The following is a 20,547-nucleotide window of genomic DNA, read 5'->3' as shown; positions in this document are numbered from 1 at the left end:
CAGAAGCAAAATAGTTATATTTTAGGCCATAGGAGATGCCAGTGTGATAGTGCCAGGCTGTACATGCAGAAGGAAACAGGAGGACACGATAGAAGAGCAAAATAAATGCAGTCATTCTAGAAATGTTTAATCTGACCTTCTGTGGCACATATTATCTTTTACTCTTCTGTCTTAAAGCACTGCTGTTGTTGTTGGTTTTAGTGATATAATAAATACAAGGCATTCCTGGAGTACCAAATTGCCCCTCAGCCTGGAATAAGGCCCTCAATGGGACAGCTGCTATGCAAGCTCACAATATGTGATCCCCCTTCCCAAAAGACTTTATGAGTGAGACTAATAAGAATGGATTATCAGGCATAACTCCAAAATTAGAAAGAAGTCCTTATCACTTCCACCTCTGCCATGATCTTGAGAAGATGAGCAAAGTAGAGACAGAGGAGGATGGTTAAGCACTGCGGTGTGAGAAGATCATCACTCCTGTGGAGTGTAAGCTACAATGGTAACCCCATAGCAGCAGCCACAGTGGCAGTGGATAACACAGAAAATGTTGCTGCCGTGCAGCAAGGCAATAAATACAGCAGAATCAACAGACCACAAGTAAAACTCAGCCAGCACTGGAAATTGGAGAAGTGTTAGAAGTGGAAAAGGATGTGGACTTTGCAGGAAATTAGGAAAGCAGAGCCTTTGGGAGCCAACGATAGAACCTAAGGAACATAACATGAAATTAAATAGTGGCAGGTAGTGTTGGCTATGTTCATACTAGTAGGCCACATAGGGCCAGGGTGCAGTCCCCAAGCGGTGGCACACAGTCACTCACTTAGTTTAACTTTAGCATGCTTGCTAACGTGGTTTTGGCCTGGGTCAACTTATGTTCTTCCAGACAGCATCTGGCCCTCGCTCGGGACCAGACTAAGGTCCCTTTCCAAAAGGCAATCTGAATGTGGCATACCTTGGTTTGAAGGAGGAGCTAGACAAGTGCTTGGGTGCGAGCTGTGCCATGCCAGCTGGCCTCAGGACCAGTTGCTGATCTGTTGTATTTACTAGTACAGGCATAGTCACTGGTGCCAAGAAGAGAGGGAGAGACAAAAAAGGTATGAGGTTGAGGACTAAGCAAGAGAACAGCGCACAGGAGATGGACAAAGAGGGCAATATAAAGAAAAAATATCCCAAGGTGCAAGTGGGGAAGTGGTGGAAACAATTCGAGTTTTATATTCTACTCCTTTGTTTACACACTGCCTCTTTAGATTTAATTTTTTGAAGACATGGACCAATCATCTCTGATCTCTGTTAGGTATATGCTCAAAGAAAGTGTCATCATTAAAACCAAAATGCCAGAAAATATGAGCCCCTGACTTGTTGAAGTACTTTTGGATCTGTAGTAAATCCAAAACCTACAAGATTATTATTTTTCTCTTCATTCAGTGTGAGAATGAGGAAGAGTGCAGAGACATCAAGAAGACTCACTTAGAGCGAGAGAGTTCTTCACGATTAGCTGCCTCTGCCCACAGCATCACAACAGCAAATCACTGCAATATGAATGAAAATAGGTAAGTGTTTTCCTTCTTATTTACCACTGAGTCATACAACTAGTTGCAGTTTAATGCCGTGTGTTATTTTTTCCTTTAATAGGATTTATTTTTTAATTTTCATATTTTATGTTGAAAAATTACCCACTGCATTCTCCTTTCATCTGGTTTAATGAACAAGTTAGCAGTTCCTGACACATTTATATACTTGTGGTTTTGTCCTATTGCACAAAGAAGTTGTGAGCTCAAGTATGAGGCTCATGGAATGAGTAATTATAGCTAAAGCAATGCGATTGTCCGAGACATATTCTCAAACACTTTGTTGTAGGTTCCAAATCACACAGAAAACCGTCATAGCTTTTCTTTCCTTACAGTGTTACTAGTTTCAAACTTAAAGTTTGACTGTATAAATACAATTATCTATAAACTCTATGGAAAAGATTGAGAAAAACATCTGTAACAATGCCTGCAATACTCCATTCCAGAATATATATGAGATCCAATATTTTTGAGATTACAAGCAATCTCTTCTGTGTAATTATTAAGTATTTTAGGACAAGGAACTCAGACTTTAAAAACAATGAGATTTTCAAAGGATGCAGGGCATGAAACAAATGATTAATATTTAGCATTTGCTGGCATGGTTTATGCACACAGACCCCTATCAATGTCAGATCAATCATACTGAGTTCTCTGGAGGCTTTCAGCAGTCAAACTTAGACATACATCTTTTCAGAGTTCAGCTGCATGCTACTTAGCACATGCTGGTCATCAGTATTTTAAAAAAAATCATTTTCTGGTAGTATCAGGGTATCTCTTGGGGTGAAACTGCTTTTGTATTTATTGTAGTAGGCTTTTCTATTGTACACATCACTGATGAGTTTGAGCAATTCTTGTCATTAATACTGGAAAAAATCATGGAGAAGACTAATATATATAGTGCTTATTCAAAAATATGCATTCCATTTCTTTGTCCTGACATGTCACATATGTTTCATAAAATGAAAACAATACACAGAACAGTTTGTTTTATTGTGGGTGATTGCATGCAGGCATGCCGTTCCTGTTACTGCAGTGTCACATGTTTTACATTGCATTCATTTTCAGAGAATAACATGGCTGTCATAGCTTGCTATGTCACAGGGTTAATTCTGTGCTTCCTGGAAGCAGGACAATAATTTGTGTTTTGCTTGACATTATATGCAGTACTCCTGGTAGCAACTGTACGTTAAAGAAACAAAGAAGGTCTTAAATGTATATTTGCCTCCCAATTCTTCCCTGGTCTGCCCTGCTTCCAAGATGTTTCTGTGGTTTATGCTACTGTAGGACATGATATCAAATGCTAATATTGCCACAGCTGAGGATGAGCTACTGAGGCTGTAGCTAAACCAGCAGTGCAGATACCAGGACCTCCTGTTCCTCTTGCAACCAGCAGCTGCTCATGCTGGCACATCCCCCCTCCAGTTATGCCACCATAGCTGCCTGTGAGGGTCTCCTGTAAATTCACTCAGGAAACTTGTCTGAAACCAGAACTATTTTTTTTTTTTTTTTTGGCCGGGTTATTATTATTCAGCTCTCAGCAGAGCCAGTCAGCCAGTTTTGTCAGCACAGCTGAGGGCTGGTAGCAAAGAGAGGAGCAAAACCACCTTCAGACATGAGCATTTTCTACTGTGGAATTACAGTCTGAGGTGCAGATTAAGCAAAGCCCTGTTTGACAAGAAAGGCTGCAGGGTCAGGCAGAGATACCCCAAATATCTTGCACCTACATCGGATGCCACGATCTGCCCAGTCCCAGCAGATGACAGCTCACTGCAGGTTGTCCCACATGGCTTCTCAGCGTAAGACGATTGTGCTGCTGCAGTTTGCCTGCTCACAACACGTTTAGGTGGGCCCTACGCAATGTGCCAAAAGCCATGTAGAAGGTCTGCAACACAACTAGAAATTGCAGCTACTCCTCACAAGCTCTGGGCCAAGCTTTTGAGGCTTGGGTACACTTCCAAAGAGCTATGGCTTCTCCTGGGTGCTTTAGGTCTGCACTTTGACAGTGATATATAAACATGGCAAGGCATGGGTTTATGTTTCAAAAGAGGAAAAGAAATGACAGCATCAGCCTGCACATTCAAAATAGTCCTAAAGATCTTATTTTTCTTAGGGGAAGAAGAAGGGTACAGTTGCCCATCTTACACACCCTGATTCTTGCTTTTGTAAACAGCATTGGTCATTAAAGCAAAACAGTTCACATCATTGCATTTTAAAGGTACTACACTGTGGGAAACAGGAAAGGTTCTGAATTACGATTCATGGCTTCTTTCACAGCTAGTTTTTAAAGACTTGCCAGATAAATGGACAAATGTATGATAAGAGCACATTTAATTAGCCCTGTTCCCTGAAATTATGTGCAGAAATAAAGTATAGTTTGTACCATATTCTTTTTTGCAATTCCATTAAGTGTACACTGTCTGATACAGTAACTATAAAGAAGTGAGAATTGTCCATAAAAAGTAATAGGCTGAATAAAGGGGAATGTGACAGGGAAAGGTATTGTGTTAAAATAGTCTGTCTGACCTTAATCACAGTTTTAGTCTTAATGCAGACTGTCTCCTTGAAGAAACTTTTATTTTGTGTGTGTTGCTTTAAGATTTTCAGCTAAATATTTTCTTCAAATTAGTGCATCTGAAGTTTATTTCTGGGCATATTTTTATGGTCTGTCTGACTTCTCCTCATCCAAAGCTTCTCCCAAATAAATGAAAGCTGAAAATACTGTCTGTGTAATAGCTTTCTTCTTTAAAAGATGGAGCAGCTCACATTTCTCTGCGTCTACTGTTTGCATATGTTTCCTTTTGTCTGCACTACCAGCCTATCTTTCTTTGTCTTCAAAATCTGTATTAGATTAGTATAAACAGTGCTACCAAAGGCTGGGCATTGAGCACAAAGACAAGCCAGTCATCTTTAAACACATTTCCTCTTTTAGTTCACATATGGTTTTATTGCCATGGCTTATAAATTGTCACCTGTAATGGTGAAATAGGGCTCCATAACCTGAACTTACACTTCACAGCCTAATCTTCATCTCCAGCTATCCCTTAAGAAATGGTGAGCAAGTGGCCATTTATCTCTGTATTTTTTTCAAGTACTCTGATACAGACTTTATATTAACTCCAGAATTACAATTTGCCTTGAAGGGAAAGAGGAGAAACACGATACAAATTTGTAAATGAACTCTTGGTCCCAATACTGTAAGCTTGTTTCCAGATACCAATAGACTTTATCCTGCCAGCAGGTTTTAAATTCAAAGTTTTGGTAATATATAAAACATTTACCTTTCTCAAAGCCAGCTTTGTGACACTCCATTACTGTAATTTCCATTTCCAGCTTGGCAATACCAATAAATAAAAATGAGAAAATGCTTCGGTCACCCGTCTCTCCCCTCTCTGATGCATCAAAACACAAATACTCCAACGATGATTTAACTTCCTCCAGCAGACCTAATGGCAGCAGTCTATTACCTTCCATCTCCTCCAGCAAAAAACATAAGGGTGAAATCCAGTCGCAGCCACATCCCGGAGACTTCAATGTAAGTTTATGCTGTTGTTCACAATATAAAGCCTAGCTCTATATTTCTCACTTTGTATTGCAGTCTGTGATAGTTTTGCAGAATGTTACGCAAAAAAATTGTAATAATGAATGTTGTATTGTAAGTTCAGCTTTTCTGGTTTGGAGTTTAGCAAGGCACAGAAGAAAGGAAAGAGGGCAGGCTGTAAAGCAGGCAAATAACAAAGGCTACATAAGCAAAAGGTAAAAGCTAATGGCCCAGAACGAATGGCTTTAGGCCTCCAGAGTATTGCCTGGGCACGATGCAAGCGCCCTACATCCAAAAGTGTGGTGTATAAGGCTTCTACTGTACAAGGCCTCTACTCAGCCCCTGCCTAACCATGAGCGTGCCTGCAGACGAGTTCTCCTACATGTCTTACAACCAACTTTCTCAGACATTTCTACTTACTCTTGACACTGGTGAACAGCTTAACACCAGTCGCACGACTCAGCTCCATCAGAGCCCAGGTATTCAGATACTTATCAGAGAGTCTTGCTCACACTAAATGCGTCCAGAGTGCTCTTCCAGATAAGGCCATATTACTACACCGCGTGGTAGCCACTGCCTTCAGAGCAGGGAGAGAGAGGAGTAGATGCTGCACCCATTTATGCATGAGTTCTGTGATTAGGATGCTGGAGTAAAGAGCCTGTTAGCTCTTCTGATTGAGGGAATTCACACCTCTCTCTCTCTCTCTCACTTCACAAAATCATACCCTACCCTCCAGCCTACAGGACACTGCCAGTAGAAGAGCAAGGGCAGAATATTGTCGTGTCCTCCCCTTGAAGCTGTTCTGCTTTGTGTAAAATACCTAGAAGCAGCAATTCGGGTGCCATCATATTGATGTCCACTTGTCCTGGTTTCGGCTGGGATAGAGTTAATTTTCTTTCTAGTAGCTGGTATAGTGTTATGTTTTGGATTTAGTAAGAGAAAAATGTTGATAACACACTGACGTTTTCAGTCGTTCTAAGCAGCATTTGTACTAAGAAAGTCAAGGGGTTTTCAGCTTCTCATACCCAGCCAGCAAGAAGGATGGGGGGGCACAAGGAGTTGGGAGGGGACGCAGCCAGGACAGCTGACCCAAACTGGCCAAAGGGGTATTCCATACCATGTGATGTCATGCCCAGTATATAAACTGGGGGGAGTTGGCCTGTGGGGGGGAATCACTGCTCGGGAACTAACTGGGCATCAGTCAGCGAGTGGTGAGCAATTGCATTGTGTTTCACTTTTTTTGTATATTCCAATCTTTTTATTATTATTGTCTTTTTATTCTTATCATTATTAGTTTCTTCCTTTCTGTTCTATTAAGCTGTTTGTATCTCAGCCCACAAGTTTTACCTTTTTTTTTTTTCTGATTCTCTCCCCCATGCCACTGGGTGGGGAGGAAGCAAGTGAGCGACTGTGTGGTGCCTAGTTGCTGGCTGGGGTTAAACCTCGACACCACTGCTGGAGCATCTAGTCAAGCTGTAAGGGCACTCTGCTGCTGCTAGAAAGGCCCATGCTCCTCTCCTTGCTACGAAAGCCGTTTATGTATTTTTATCCTATATCTATTTGTTGTATTTTATGTATTTTTATCCTATATCTATTTGTTGTATTTGTTATTTGATACGTTAAGAGGCTTCAAAAGCCTAAGTATTAGTGCCTAAGCAACCTTCAGGAAAACAAACTACCTGAGTTGTAGCAGTGGTCTCTTTCAGCCACTTTTGCTGTGGGGATAACTGGCCCCATAGTGTATATATATATATTATATGTACTTAAATATATTTATTTTTTGAGAGTGGACAGGGAAGTAGTAACTATAATCTTAATTTTGGACACTTTTTAAAAAACAAGTTATCATAAATTGTGTGTTTCAAGAATATCTCACAGATGCTTTTGATAAATTGAAATAAAATTAATCACATAAAAATATTCCAATAAAAAGGCATTTTAACATATCATACTCATTAATTTATTTTTTCATGGATTAAATGTAAATTTTTAAACATTTTAACTTCTAAAACATAAGTTTAGAAGTTTATAACCCATTCAGAATTATAATTATATGATTCTTCACTGGGTATCTTGAAAACAATTTAAAGTCCTTCACAGGCAAATGTGCTGGAAATCAAAAGTAAAAGGTGATTGCTTTATGATCCACACCCTTAGCAAATGCATTTCACTGAGATTTTCTGCATAGCCTAGCAATGCACCATTTGGTCAACATTTTAACAACCTTTGCAATAAAATTCTTACGTATCTGGTTATTCATCTGAAAACTTTAGCCTGCTGAACTGATCTGGATGTGCCGTATAGAAGATGAGAGCTCATGAACTATAAATGTTAGTCAGCTTTGTTTTATCCCATCTTCCCACTGGCACCTAACTGGCATGCCCAAGTGGTCCTTCGAATTTGTGTCAGAGACCGCAAGCCAGGGAGTGGCTTTTATCTGTTTGAGCTTTTTGCCCATTTCCCTATGGTATTTCTGTCTGTCACCTGACAGAACAGAACAGTGTTTTCCGGCAGTGATTATCAAAGAAAACCAACCTGGAGCCCTCTGCTTTGCCCTGTACCGGTGCATAGTAGCCCACACAGCAGGTCACTTGGTAGGACGAAGGGCTCATGAGGCCACGTGAAGAACAGGGCTGCAGCTGAGGGAATGCGTGAGACCCTGCCAAAAGACACGTGCTTCCTCTGTGGCACAGAGCGGTGATCTTTCAAGTTGATCAGGAACCCAGAGCAGAAAGAAACCTGGACCTTGGGCTACAAATTCGTACCGCATAGGCACATCAGCAGTGCAGCATGAAACGAGTCAAACAAGTGAGCCTTGCTGTCCCAAGGCAAGGTACAATGCTAGTTTGGAAGCCGAAGACTAGAGAGATAACTTGATCTTCTAAATGACCACAACAGATCTATTCTACAATAATTTCACTTACTGTGTTTCAGAGTGTTTTGATAGTTACTAATAGTTCAGCTCAATTTCTTCTGTATATCACATTGAAACTCGAGCCCTTTACAGAGTGCTCTGAGCAATATCTGTGAATTTGTGGCTATCAGTGACAGGACAGTTGTACATACTCCCTGCTGAAATAGTAGGAAAACTAACTGCCAATTTACAACGCAATGCAAAGACGCTCTGTTGTTTATTAGTTGCTTTTTTGAAGTTAGTAGCCAATTCCTCAATGTCTTCTCTGCTGTTTGTTGTCTAGAAAGCAATTCACATCAATTCAGAAAATGTTCTTCTCTGCAATAAGCCACAGTCCCAAACAGAGCCTTGGTCACCTCTGTCCAGCACACCCAGGGACTGCAGAAGGACAAAGCTTATCTTTGATGATATGTAAGTACAGATGACTTCTTTAAAACAAGGAAAACAATGTCATTTTCTGCATTTAAAGAGAGAAAAATACAATTTGCCCAACAGGAACTGAGACATGGCCAAAAGTATTATAGTAATAACGTACCTTGAGAAATGAATGAGACATGCTATATAAACTCTTTAATTTTTCATCATAAATTAAGCCTCTAATCATCGGGGAGCAGTGAGGACTGGCTGTTCCCTAAAGGACAGGGAGCCAGGAGCCAAGGGGCAGAACGCGGCTGGCAGGGCAGGGGTCCGCTCCCACAAGACCCCAGGACGGTGAGCAGGGCCGGCCAAGGGGGGATCCGGGTTCAGCCAAGAGCCTAGGTCCTCAGGCACGTCCATGGTGATGAGGAAGGCCCAAGGTCAGGCCGGGAATTCGGGTCAGGATCAGGTCCGGTGAGGGTCAGGCACAGCCCAGTGACTGCCAGGCGGGCACAGTGACGAGGCAGGTCTGAGGTCCGGCCGGGAAGACCGTCCCAGGTCAGGGTCCCGATCAGCGGGGGCCACGGCCGGGCACAAGCATGGCTGCGCAGGGCTGAAGGCAGGCACGCTTACAATGAGTTGGACAGGGAGTGAAGGCCCAGACCTGAGCTTAAGTGAATTCTTTTAGCCCATGGGCAGAGGGGGGAGGCCCCACGTGAGGCAGGTCAGGGCCATTAAGGCTTTATTAGTACCCTCAGGGCTCTGGCATCAATTATGCACACATCAGACTATTAATATATACAGAACCGTAGTAAGGCGGGGGGAGACGGGCACCCTTCTTGTGCACCCTTTGGAGCAAGGGTAGAGGACATATGGGAGCCTTGCATCCCTGAGCCTTGACAGCTGCTGCTGTCGTTGCTGCTGCTGCTCTCATTGCTACTGCTGCTCAGAAAAAGATATCACAAAGACAGGGCAAGTAGGAAGCAGCAGTGATTAGCATGAGTACCTGGAGGGACACCTGGCCCTCCCCACCTCCACTACATCCTTCAGACATCCCCTGCTCTCCTCCTCTGAAAATAATTTAAGCTTGCAATTGTCTTTCTTTTCTTTTTGGTAAATTAAAATTACTGGTTTGTTTCCCAAGGTCATTTAGGATGTGATATTATTTAGATAGGGTATAAAGGTGAAACTGAAAGTTTAAATCCTAGTATCCAGAAAATTCAGATTCTTTTTGACTGGTAATGTTCTGGCCTGAAAATACTGATTTTTTCTGGCTAGTCTAGAAGAGGTTCTGTTCAAGCTATGCCTCAGACTGCCTGGAGCTCCATAAGCTGTGTGACCTTGATGCACCTTTTGTACTCCCAGACTTTTACCCACAACATCTCTGACTTTTATACCAAAGGAAACCCTGGGATAACAGCCTTGTTTCCTCAGGAACTGCTTTCTACCAGAACTGGGATTTTTTAATAATAATAATAGTAGTAGTAGTGGTAGTGGTAGTAGTAGTAAGATTTGTTCACACTACCTGGTCTCAGGGACAACTAGAGGGACAGTAGCCTCTCATAAAGAGAATCCAGGTTTCCTACTATAAGGTATAAATAATTCCCATAGACTTCAAAAGGCTGTAACTGTTTTATGTGTCAAGAAAAGAAGGCTAGTGAGATTAATTTCTGTGTGTATTCGTGGCACTCATAAGAAGATGTAAGTTGAATAAATCAATTTTTCTGCCCCTTTTGGAGAAAACTCTCCCCTGTGTATATATCCTTATTTTCCCTCCTTCTCCACCTCCCTCCATGTTTTTAACTCTTTCAGTACATTTATTCAACAATCTCCACTGAGGAAGTTTGAAACTGTTTAGAAGTACTGCCTAACTCTTCATATCTCTTAAAACACTTTATCATCTATAATTTACTTGCAACTGTTCAATTTTTTTGCAGTTTAAACATGTACATGCAAGGCAGAAAGGTATCAGTGTGCCTGACAAAAGTCAAAATTGTAGGACATGCTCATCTGTTTGGATTAGAAAAAAACACAATCAGAAACAGCTACAACAGAACTATTGTATCTTCACCTGATTTTCCCTCAAGATGCTGATGAAAAGCAGAGGGACTGGTTTGTTTCATTGTTCCTGTAGAATACTGTCATAGGAAAACTTTTTTCACTGTCTCTGTCATCTAAGAAGTTTTTATCACTTGCTTTCTCTGTCAGTGATACATGTGATTTCTCTGGTAGGCATCTTCAATAAAACTGCTTCACTTTTTCAGAGAGAGATACAATTAAACTATTTGTGTATAGTGCCTTCCATGTAGAATGTCCCCATGCAACTTGTGGCCCATTAAAAAAAAGCAATCTAAAAAGCCAAACAAGATAAAGCACAGAATCAAATATGTCTTAATTTGCCCTTAAAAACCAGAAATGGTTAAATGCCTGTTGCACTAACTAGAGGAGGGAGATTTTCATGTACTGCAACTGTCATCCACAACCTGGATCTAGGAAACACCACCAGAATACCAGCTATGCTAGACCTTGATTCTGAAATTACTGTGCAGAGAAGTCACTGAAATGTAGCATATTAGACTGTCTGCAAATGTTAAATGTCAACAAATTTGACTCACATGTTAGAAGGATCAAATTAAACATGGCAGCCAGTGTCTTTCAAATTCATATAGTACCACAGCAGAGGATTTGAAGAAATGCAATATAGTAGGTCTAAAATTATGTAGTAATCCTAATGGCAGCATTTGTCCAAAATGATGCCTATGAAGTATTTCATCTCATAATCCATGAAGTTCTGAATTACTGTAATCCAGCCATGGCTTTCAAGTCTTCATTTTAATCAGACTCCATAGTTTTTAAGAGGCTAAATCCCTTATATTTGACTTAAAACAACAACTAATTTTTTTGACCAATCAGTGTCTCTTTGCTTTATTCTCAATTTATTTTCTCCAGATCATTGACAACAGCTGTCACTAGCAATAAATTGGAACACAAGTAGGTCAATAAAAAGTATATCTTGCTTGGCAGAGTGCTGTATACACCTACATCGCAATATAAAAGTAAATATAGCTAACAGCCTTCAAAAGCAGGCAAAATCCTTCTTCCCCTGGTTTTCCATTGTTTACTGCTTGCTCTAAATATGCTTCGAGGTACCCAGCATGCCACGTGTATAAGTGACATCAATGCTGTTTCCAGTATTAATTCTTAACAAGATTTCCTGGATTTTGGGCCGTTTCTGACTCTATGAAGAGAACATTTTCAAGGCTACATAATAATGCTTCAAGCTAAATGCAGTCCTGCTGTAATCTCACTGAATGATAGAATTCCCAATAACCGCATTTAGGAGCAAAGTCTGTTGTCCTTGAATTGATAAGCACAGACACGCTGTGAGTGCCCGAGGGCACAGTTCCACACCCTCCTCAAAATACTGCATGTGCGGTATAAAAAAGAGCAGAGCGTTCCCAGCTTCCCAGTTTTCCTTATGGCTAAATCAGAACATGCTCCTCAGGATTATTTTCTCACTTGCATTGTGGGTTACCCTTTCAAACTTGGGGTGTGGTTTTTCTTCATTTACATTTATTTTCCTTTTTTTTTCTGGCCTTACAGGAGCAAGATAATACATCTTCTTCAGTTGTTTTTTTGTTTTTAATTCATATTTTGTTGAATGTTTTTTCCAGCCTTATGGATTTAGGTGCTACACACACCCACCAGCTTTACATTGTCCAAGGGACATAACCTGTTGTGAGATAGCGTTCCTGTGTTTGTTTGTCAACCAGTAAACCATATATCCAGGAAATATTCAACCTGTAAAGGTGTTATGCATAAAGCTCATAAAGAGCTCAAAATATAACTTCTTGGTTCATCTCTTTACTTTGGCTTGAACCCCAAGTCTCTCATTTTCATTTTCCTCTTCTTTGTTCTTCTGCCTCAGAGTGGAAATGAAAAGGTGCTCTTGGGTTGTGACTCCCATACATCTGGAAGTCATCTCACTTTGCAATGCTCAAAATGCCTCAAGGACTCCTGATCTTCTGAAGTATTTAGAGGGACTTTTGTAGTGCTGAGCACATCCTCAGGAGCACAGTTAAGGAATAGAGCTTGGCTCCTCTTTCTTCTCATCAGCAATCTAAAAAATCACTGGTCAGATAGACCAACATCTACTACACTAAGTTCCTCACAAATTCATACACTTACTTTGGGCTGCTCCCAGTTTCTTGGCTTTGGGGGATTTCAAGACCTCATCTGACCATCCCATTCTTCCTCTCCTTCCCTTCCTACTTGTGGCACTGAATTTTCTCATGTGTACATTGCCTATGAGAAAATAACATTAGACTATTAGACAGCAGACACTGCCTCCCATTATTAAATAATTAAGCTGCCTGTTCTCTGCAAGACCACCTACCCCCTTTCTTTTTAAGGACACTTTGTGAGAGCTTGCTCTGGTGGGAAATAGATGCTTAATCAGCTCTAGCAGGAGATTCTTACAGGGTAAAGAATTTATAGCCACTATTCCCTGTCATCAAAGGAAAGCCAGAGCTGTGGACCTCATTTGAACTTACAGGCTACATCTATGCCCCTCATCTGTTCCTATGGGCAAGTGTTCCAGCACTGCTTATGTCTATGTGATTAAACTGTCTTCGCTCCCCAAAACAAAGAACAGCTACTGCCTCCTGAGAATAGTCCCTGGCCTGTGCTGTCCCCCAGCTGTGCCCAGGCATTGTCTGAGACCGAGCTCAAAACTATGCCAGGGAGAGTAGTAGCAATTAAACAGCATGGATGATCAAACGATAGAGCTGGTATCCTTGCCCTGCTTATTTCACTTGCACAGACATAGCCAAGGAATGGTTTTATTGACAGACTCCGATCTGAAAGAGCCTCTGATAGTTTTGCCACTCAGGAAAGAGGACTTGTTTGCATCGATTGATTTTTATGTGCCTTTTTCTTACTCTGCAGCTTGACTAGCATATATCTTTGGTCCGCAATGAATCATAACAGTGAGCAGGACAAGGTTCTTCTAATCAGGCTCAGCAAACTCTCCTCCAGGTCCCAGCAGCAAAGCTGAATCTCTCAGATAGGAGAGAACAGTCTCTCCCACCAGTCTCTCCCAGTCTTTCCTCACCTCTTCAACTGGTGAGCAATGAGCAGATGCCTACAGCAGGTGATGGGCATCCTCCAAACCCTGCAGCTCTGTGACTAGTCTAGGTCTTGTACTGAATATGAGGAAGTCTCATCTAACCTCCCATGATATTTACCATTGTACCACACCTCTGGTTCTTGACAGAGCTTGTTTTCCTCAGGTTTGGTGGCAAACACTCCTCCTCTTCTCCTCAAAGAGCTAAAAGTCCATCCCAATGTAACTCAGGGTTTGTCTTCTTGTGCTGGATCACAGAGCAGTCTGAGTTTTCGTCACCCTCAATGCCAGGATTCACAGGTGTGGTGTGTAAGAGATACTCTAATGCCTCTATTTGCAGCTTAATTCCTAAGTCAGCTTTGCTGTCCCTGTGGCAGTGGAAAGTATCTTTACATACATTTGAAGAATGTGCTTCAAATCCATTTTCCACAATATAATTACTCAGAAGTTTCCCTTTGGACTAGAAGGCTCACTGTAATGGCCCTAGGGTGCAAAGGCTGTGATCCCCCAAGGAAATCTGGGAGCTTTCCTGATCATTCCTTCAACATAGAAAGGATATTTTCATCTTCCAGTGATAATGAACCACACTAGCAAATGATCGTAACCACTTTAGCCTAGAGAATCACAGGTAGACTGTTCAAACTCATTTTTAGCCTGAGAGTACCCTGTTCATCTTGAGAACCAACAATGAGCCATGGAGCTGCAGAGGGACTGTGATGACTTAATGCACAAGAAATATGAATTCCCAAAATCCCTATCAGATGCTTCCCTGGTCTCCTAGTGCCTGATTATGATTTCTTTCAAATCCTATGATTACTGAAGTTTCTTAGACAAGCATTGCAGGACAGGAACCCTGGATAGAGTCTTTGCTTCAGGATCACCTGCTCCTTTCAGTGTAGGTACCTCATTCATTGACTCAGGTTTCACATGTACTGTCACTCAACAGTTTCACCCACACCTTGGCTTCTCACTCATCAGCTCTGGGAACATCAGAGCTGGCTGCCAGGTAGTCCCTCTCCCAGAAAGATCTTTCTGCCTTTGATTTTCAGATGCCTCTTGAGAATTCAAGGTGTGATTCCATGGTATTTTAAAACAATATAGACCTGGACTGCTGTGGTCCTGCCCTCTCTCCCTAGGTCTGACTGTAAAGGCTTTCACCCCACCTTCAACTGAAATTAGTTGATTTCAGAATATGTATTTAGCATACATTGAAAGAGACACAGTTGTAGTTTATCTGCAAGGGTGTAATGTTTTCTCCCTCTGCTTTTAATACAAAAGCTCAAGTCCCTATTGTTAATACTTCTTTATTCCTCTCTCTTTGCTTGTACACTTTCCCCTTGCATGTTTTAGTCTGGATATTGATTTCACATGGATATCTTTAAGTCACGAATCTGGGTCATGCCCAGGAATTTGTACTAGATTTTGACTCTTTCTCATGGTCTCTTGTATTTCACTACATTGACATGTTTAGTCTGGGGGATTTTGCATTTTTCCCAAAATAGGAAACCCCACTTATTTTATCCTTCTTCATTTCATTTAAATTAGGTGCCAGGCTCTAATTTTGTCAGCTATTTTTTTGCAACAGTAACTCCCTCTCTACGTATCTGTACTATTCATCTATTCATCTAATCTAAGCTATTGACCTTATTATACTAAGCCCAACAAGATAGTAGTTGTGTAGTTGTGTGACTGAGTAAACTTTTCTTACATTTGGCCCGACTCCAATCAGATCCTTTGTTCTTGTCTTTCTGAAACGCCTATAGCACTATCATTTAAATAGGTCACAAATACTGTCTCTGCCCTCTTTACTTGTATGCTCCTCTGCTGAACTTCCCAGACCTGCTGGGTCTGCCGTAGTGAGCATGAGACTCCCATAACTGGGTATGCACCTTGTACAGGGCCGTGGGCTCTCCCCCACCTTGTGTGCCACCACGTGTGCCATGCCCAGACACAGCAATGCCATGTCCCATAAAACAGCCATTTCTTTTAAGTTGTGGAATGAGCAGGAGGCCATGATACATGAGGGGAGAACACTGTTTTGTATTGTAATACCTGCTCAGCTCTACCCTTTAAACCCAAGATGACCACCTTTATCTGTGACTCAGCGTCAGACATGCTCCTGACGCACGTCCCAGTATGAAACAGCAAATAGGCAGGGCTGTATACACCTATCTTTCACTTTGCATGGTTTACTTGCTCTTACAGGATTTTCTTCTCTTCTTGGACTCAAAGTTCAGGGCCTACTGGCACAGCTTCAAAACTGGACATGGGCTAACCCTGGCTACGCCAGTTTCTTCTGATTTGCCCCTAGCTCTGATCAAATTTTAAAGTTGCTTATTTTGCTGTTCTATTCCTTTCCAGCACACCCACTTTTTTAGGGTCTAGATTACTAAAGTTGTGAAACTGGTCCTATATTTAGAATTATGATTTAAGCTGCTTTTATTACATGCAATTGTTGTACACTGAGGAAGCACTAGTTTCTTTTTTTATAACACTTCAGCAGCATTATCTCTGAAGGGTATTAAAATATGCACTTGGCTACATTTATGATGTTTAATTGAAGTTTTATTAGTTTTTTTTTAATGTATCCTCATAAAGCACCATACCACAGTAAGAAATAATGTACAAGTGGTAGATTATGTAAATGAAGCAGAAAATGCTATAGTTTAGTATTTAGTTCATATAAAATATAAAAATTAGATGAAAAATGTGTTTTTGAATGCAGTTATAATTAAAATTGTATATTGGAATCTAAGCTACACTGTACTCTGTAAATACCAGCAGTTGCTCTGAGTTCCAAGGAGATTATGTTGCCGTAGATGCTGATAAATTACTGTACGAAGTAAGGCTTTTATTGATTCACTTTGTTTGATTCTCTTGCCTTTTTTTTTACTGCATGAGTTTACATTTTTGCAATTATCTGCTGAACTGGAGTAAATTAAATTCAGAGAAGGCAGCAAAAGACAAAGGTGGCAGAGATGCGCTGTAATGGCATAGAGCTAAATAGGATGAGAGAAACATATACACACACAAGCATTTCACCTGGGTAATGGTAACACCACTCTTAGGAGCTCAACAGCCCGGAAATTCTGAAAGGCTGCTTCTGGAAGGGGAGTAATTATGATGCCCGCAGGCATCTCACCTCACGCTGAGATCCCGCGCAACATAACAAGCAATAGAAATGCTGTCTTTCCTGCTGGTTTTCGACAAGCTCCCAGAGAAAGTGGTGGCAAGGCGAGTGAGAGAAATTCTGGACAGTAGCAGATTGTTTGATAAATTTCATCCTGGATTCAGCCACAGCCATGCTACTGAGGCTGCCCTTGTCAAAGTCATAAATGGTTTGAATGCCGCTGCTGAAAAGGAAGCCTGGCCTTGTTTGTACTATCAGATCTAGCCATGGGGGGGTTATTCTGTAAAAGGCTGGATTCTGTTGCAGTGCCTAGGTGACTGGCTAGTGTTGACTGAGAATGCGTTGAAATGGTTCCAGCAGTACTTGATTGCTTTCCCCAATCAACATAGTAGGGTAAATTCTCCTCGAGAGCAGCCAGTTTCACATAATGACACTTGATCCCAGGGAGAATTCACCAGCGGCCTGACTTAGTTGGCACTGATGCTTTGCGCTCTTTCTCTTGCCTTTCAGAGAGATATATGAGATGCATTAGAGCAGTGTATTAGAACTCCTTTTTGGCTTTGTTGGAGACGACTATATTTCTAAAAGTACCAACAATCAGATATTCAGAAACAAAAGGCTTTCTTGTGCAGTCAAGATTATTAATAGAGATAAAACACTTGTTTGTACCTGTTAATTTGAAGTCAGACTTCTCTTTAATTTTTTTTTTTTTTAAAGAGAGGTCTGAATTCTGTTTGTAAATCTGAAGTGACAGTGCTGACACCAATAGATACATACAGTTGTAAATAACTTAAGAGGAGAATTTGACTCAATTATCTGAAAACCAGAAGTCACTGCAACTTTCTGTGGGACTTCAGTTTACATTCATGGCCAGTAAGCCTAACAGACGCCAGTGCTTCTTCTGCTATTCACATGCACTCCAGTTCAACCAGTAGTCTGGTACCATTTTAATACTGCAGAAATTTTCTCTATTCTCTGGCTTCTCAGGCTGTAGCAAGGCTGTGATCTGCAGAGGGATTACAAACCTTGGCCCAAAGACCTGAAAAGGGGTTTAGCCATAGATCTTTCTGAATCTCGTCAGTGGGAAAACAGATTTGCTTCTCCTCAAGATGACTCTCATCAATAACACGTCATCTGAAATTAGCATCCAATGAGATTACCTGCAAATTCTCCAGTCTGAGATTATCACCAATGTAACTAAATAGGACAAGCTGCAGAGGAAATTTGGATGAACCTTTACATTTGTAACAGATATGGGTTCTCAGTCACTATAACGTAAAGGTCTGTAAAATCAGAGCATGATTAACAATCTTCTGTGAACTTCATAGATATGAAATATTCAGTGTGCAAAAGAGCTATCCTGAGTAATTAATTTATGCATCAGCTTTCTCATGTGTCTTCATATGTCCATGAGCTGAGGTAACCTGTTATCTTCAAGGAGCCTATAGAAGAGGGGGGTTTTTTCTGTTTTTTTACTTCATGACATAATAATATAAACTAGTATACTGGATTTAAAAAGACAAATGATGTTCATGTGCAGTGGGAGCCTAAACAAAACTGAATTTGAAACCTTTCTTTCTCATTAAAAAATCAGGAAATAATTAAATCCAAGCACATCCTTATTTTGTTACTAAAATGATATAAGAAATGTATGCAATGTACATAAACATACATTAAATCTATAGGACATTTCAGCTTTCCATTTTCACTCAACATGCACATTAGTAATCTGAATAGGAAGTTTATTAACATGTAGTGATAAATTGAAGAATAGTATTTCATAGATGGCATAAAGAGATCAGAATTTGACTTGGAGTGTTTATTAATGCTATTGAACAAGCTCTGTTTAAGAAACTAGAAGAAAACATACCCTATCCATTTTTTCCCAATGAATCCTAATTTCTGTTAGGCATCCCCTGATTTGTAAACCAATCTTGTATTTTTCCTGTGGAAATACCTAAACATTCACATTGAGAATATATATGCTTTGCTTTAAAATGGCCTTTTAATAGTTTCTTTTTTATATTAGGCTTCCCAAAAAACAATTGGACTTAGTACAAACCAATTACTTCGGTTCTTGCATGTTGCATTATGGTTAACCACCCCATAGCAGGGTTCTCAAAGCAGGCTTCTTGGTTCAGTAATGTGCATGCCTCTTGCTAATACCCTCATTGCTAATCATAACTCGGGAGAATAAATCCTGCTACAAGTTGAAAACCGTTTTACAATTAACTTATAAATAAGTAGACAATAATTACATTGTGTTATCTCTCTTTGTTTTTACAGCCCCTTACCATGCTTCAAACAAGCAAATTAGACATACAGTGCTGGGTGATATATGGGAGGGAATGTTGCAAAGGATGTATTTTAATGACCTGAGTTTGAAAGGATCATGTGAAGGTTCATCACTTCGATCATTTCAGAGAGATGAGACCACTGTCTTGTTGATTTGCTCTGCTTTGCTTTGGGTTTTGGCACTTCACAGTAAACCATCTTACCTAGGTTGTTGCACAAGATGAAGAGACAGGTCTTAACATTTTTTTAAGCTTTCAATGGCTCTGAAAACATAGTTATTTTTCTATATCAACCTAACACTGTTTCAATGTCTAATATTTCATAATTGACCAAGACTAAATCCAGATGGTCTGTTATTATCAAGATAATGTTAGTATCTTGCTGAGCACAGGAGGTATTTGCAACTGTATTAGGTTATGAGATACTGGGACACAAACCTGTCTTTAATCCCCTTTCTGACCTACTGGGTAGAGTAAGCTGGGGAGAAATTCCATTCCGAGGGAGAATAATATTTTAAAGAAAGTTGTATCAAAAGAACTGGTTTTCTTCATAACAAGATTTTTAAGTCAGAGGTCATTCAAAATTAGCCAGACTTTGAGTTTTATTTCCATCTAGTGATATTTAGCCTTCCTTCTTTTCAAAATAAGGTTGACTAGCCTTCCATGATGCAATTAAATGTCCTTGAAACTGTGTGCACATAAATAGAAGGAAACAGACTAAGTAAACGCATTGCCGAATAACCTTATGGTCTCAAGGAAGTGTATATGGCTGTCCTCTTCTGCCAAGATCTTCTTGCTCCCACTGATCTCAGTTATGGGTCTCACCATGTTCTTACTGCTATCAGCAATAATATTTTATTCATCCATTCCACTGACTTCGGGTTTTAGATCTGTATCTTCTCTGACTGACGCAAAACGTTTTTTTAAACAAATGTGCTGAGAAATCCCAATTTCAAAAAAAAACTAGTTAGGATTGTGTACTGGTTTGGGCTGGGATAGAGTTAATGTTCTTCATAGTAGCTCTTATGGTGCTCTGTTTTGGATTTGTGACCAAAACAGTGTTCATAACACAGGGATGTTTTCATTACTGCTGAGCAGTGCTTGCACACCCTCAAGGCCTTTTCTGTTTCACCACTTCACCAGTGAGCAGGCTGAGGGGGCACAAGGAGTTGGGAGGGGACACAGCGGGGACAGCTGACCCCAACTGACCAAAGGGATATTCCTTATCATATGACATCATGTTCAGCAATAAAAGCTGGGGGAAGAAGGAGAAAGGGGGGACGTTCGGAGTGATGGCTTTTGTCTGCCCAAGTCACCGTCACACATGATGGAGCCCTGCTTTTCCTGGAGATGGCTGAACACCTGCCTGTTGATGGGAAGCAGTGGATGAATACCTTGTTCTGCTTTGCTTTATCTATTAGTTTGTCTTTATCTCAATGCACAAGTTTTCTCACTTATACTCTTCTGATTCTCTCCCCCATCCCACCGGAGAGGATGTGAGTGAGCAACTGTGTGGGGCTGAGCTGCTGGCTGGGGTTAACCTACAACAGATTGCTGAGTGGCAATAATACCATATCATTTACAACACCAAGCACTTAAAAGCATGAATGATAAAACCATC

General features: G+C 40.7%; 2 protein-coding genes across 2 annotated transcripts in view; both read left to right on the top strand.

The window, feature by feature from the left end:
* Positions 1–20,547, top strand: part of TXNDC9 (thioredoxin domain containing 9) — a 186,128-nt gene that overhangs the window by 1,714 nt on the left and 163,867 nt on the right. The window lies entirely within an intron of this gene.
* AFF3 (ALF transcription elongation factor 3) overlaps positions 1–20,547 on the top strand; it is a 337,267-nt gene that overhangs the window by 291,186 nt on the left and 25,534 nt on the right. Inside the window, exons 12-14 of the mRNA XM_052773584.1 lie at positions 1,423–1,547; positions 4,899–5,100; positions 8,304–8,431. Coding sequence (XP_052629544.1) covers positions 1,423–1,547; positions 4,899–5,100; positions 8,304–8,431 — 455 coding nt within the window. The remainder of the gene's footprint in view (positions 1–1,422; positions 1,548–4,898; positions 5,101–8,303; positions 8,432–20,547) is intronic.

The sequence above is a fragment of the Harpia harpyja genome, chromosome 22 (genome assembly GCF_026419915.1).
Source record: "Harpia harpyja isolate bHarHar1 chromosome 22, bHarHar1 primary haplotype, whole genome shotgun sequence".
Taxonomy (NCBI): Eukaryota; Metazoa; Chordata; class Aves; order Accipitriformes; family Accipitridae; genus Harpia; species Harpia harpyja.
The sequence above is the reverse complement of the archived record's forward strand: the minus strand, read 5'-3'. Positions and strand labels throughout refer to the sequence as shown.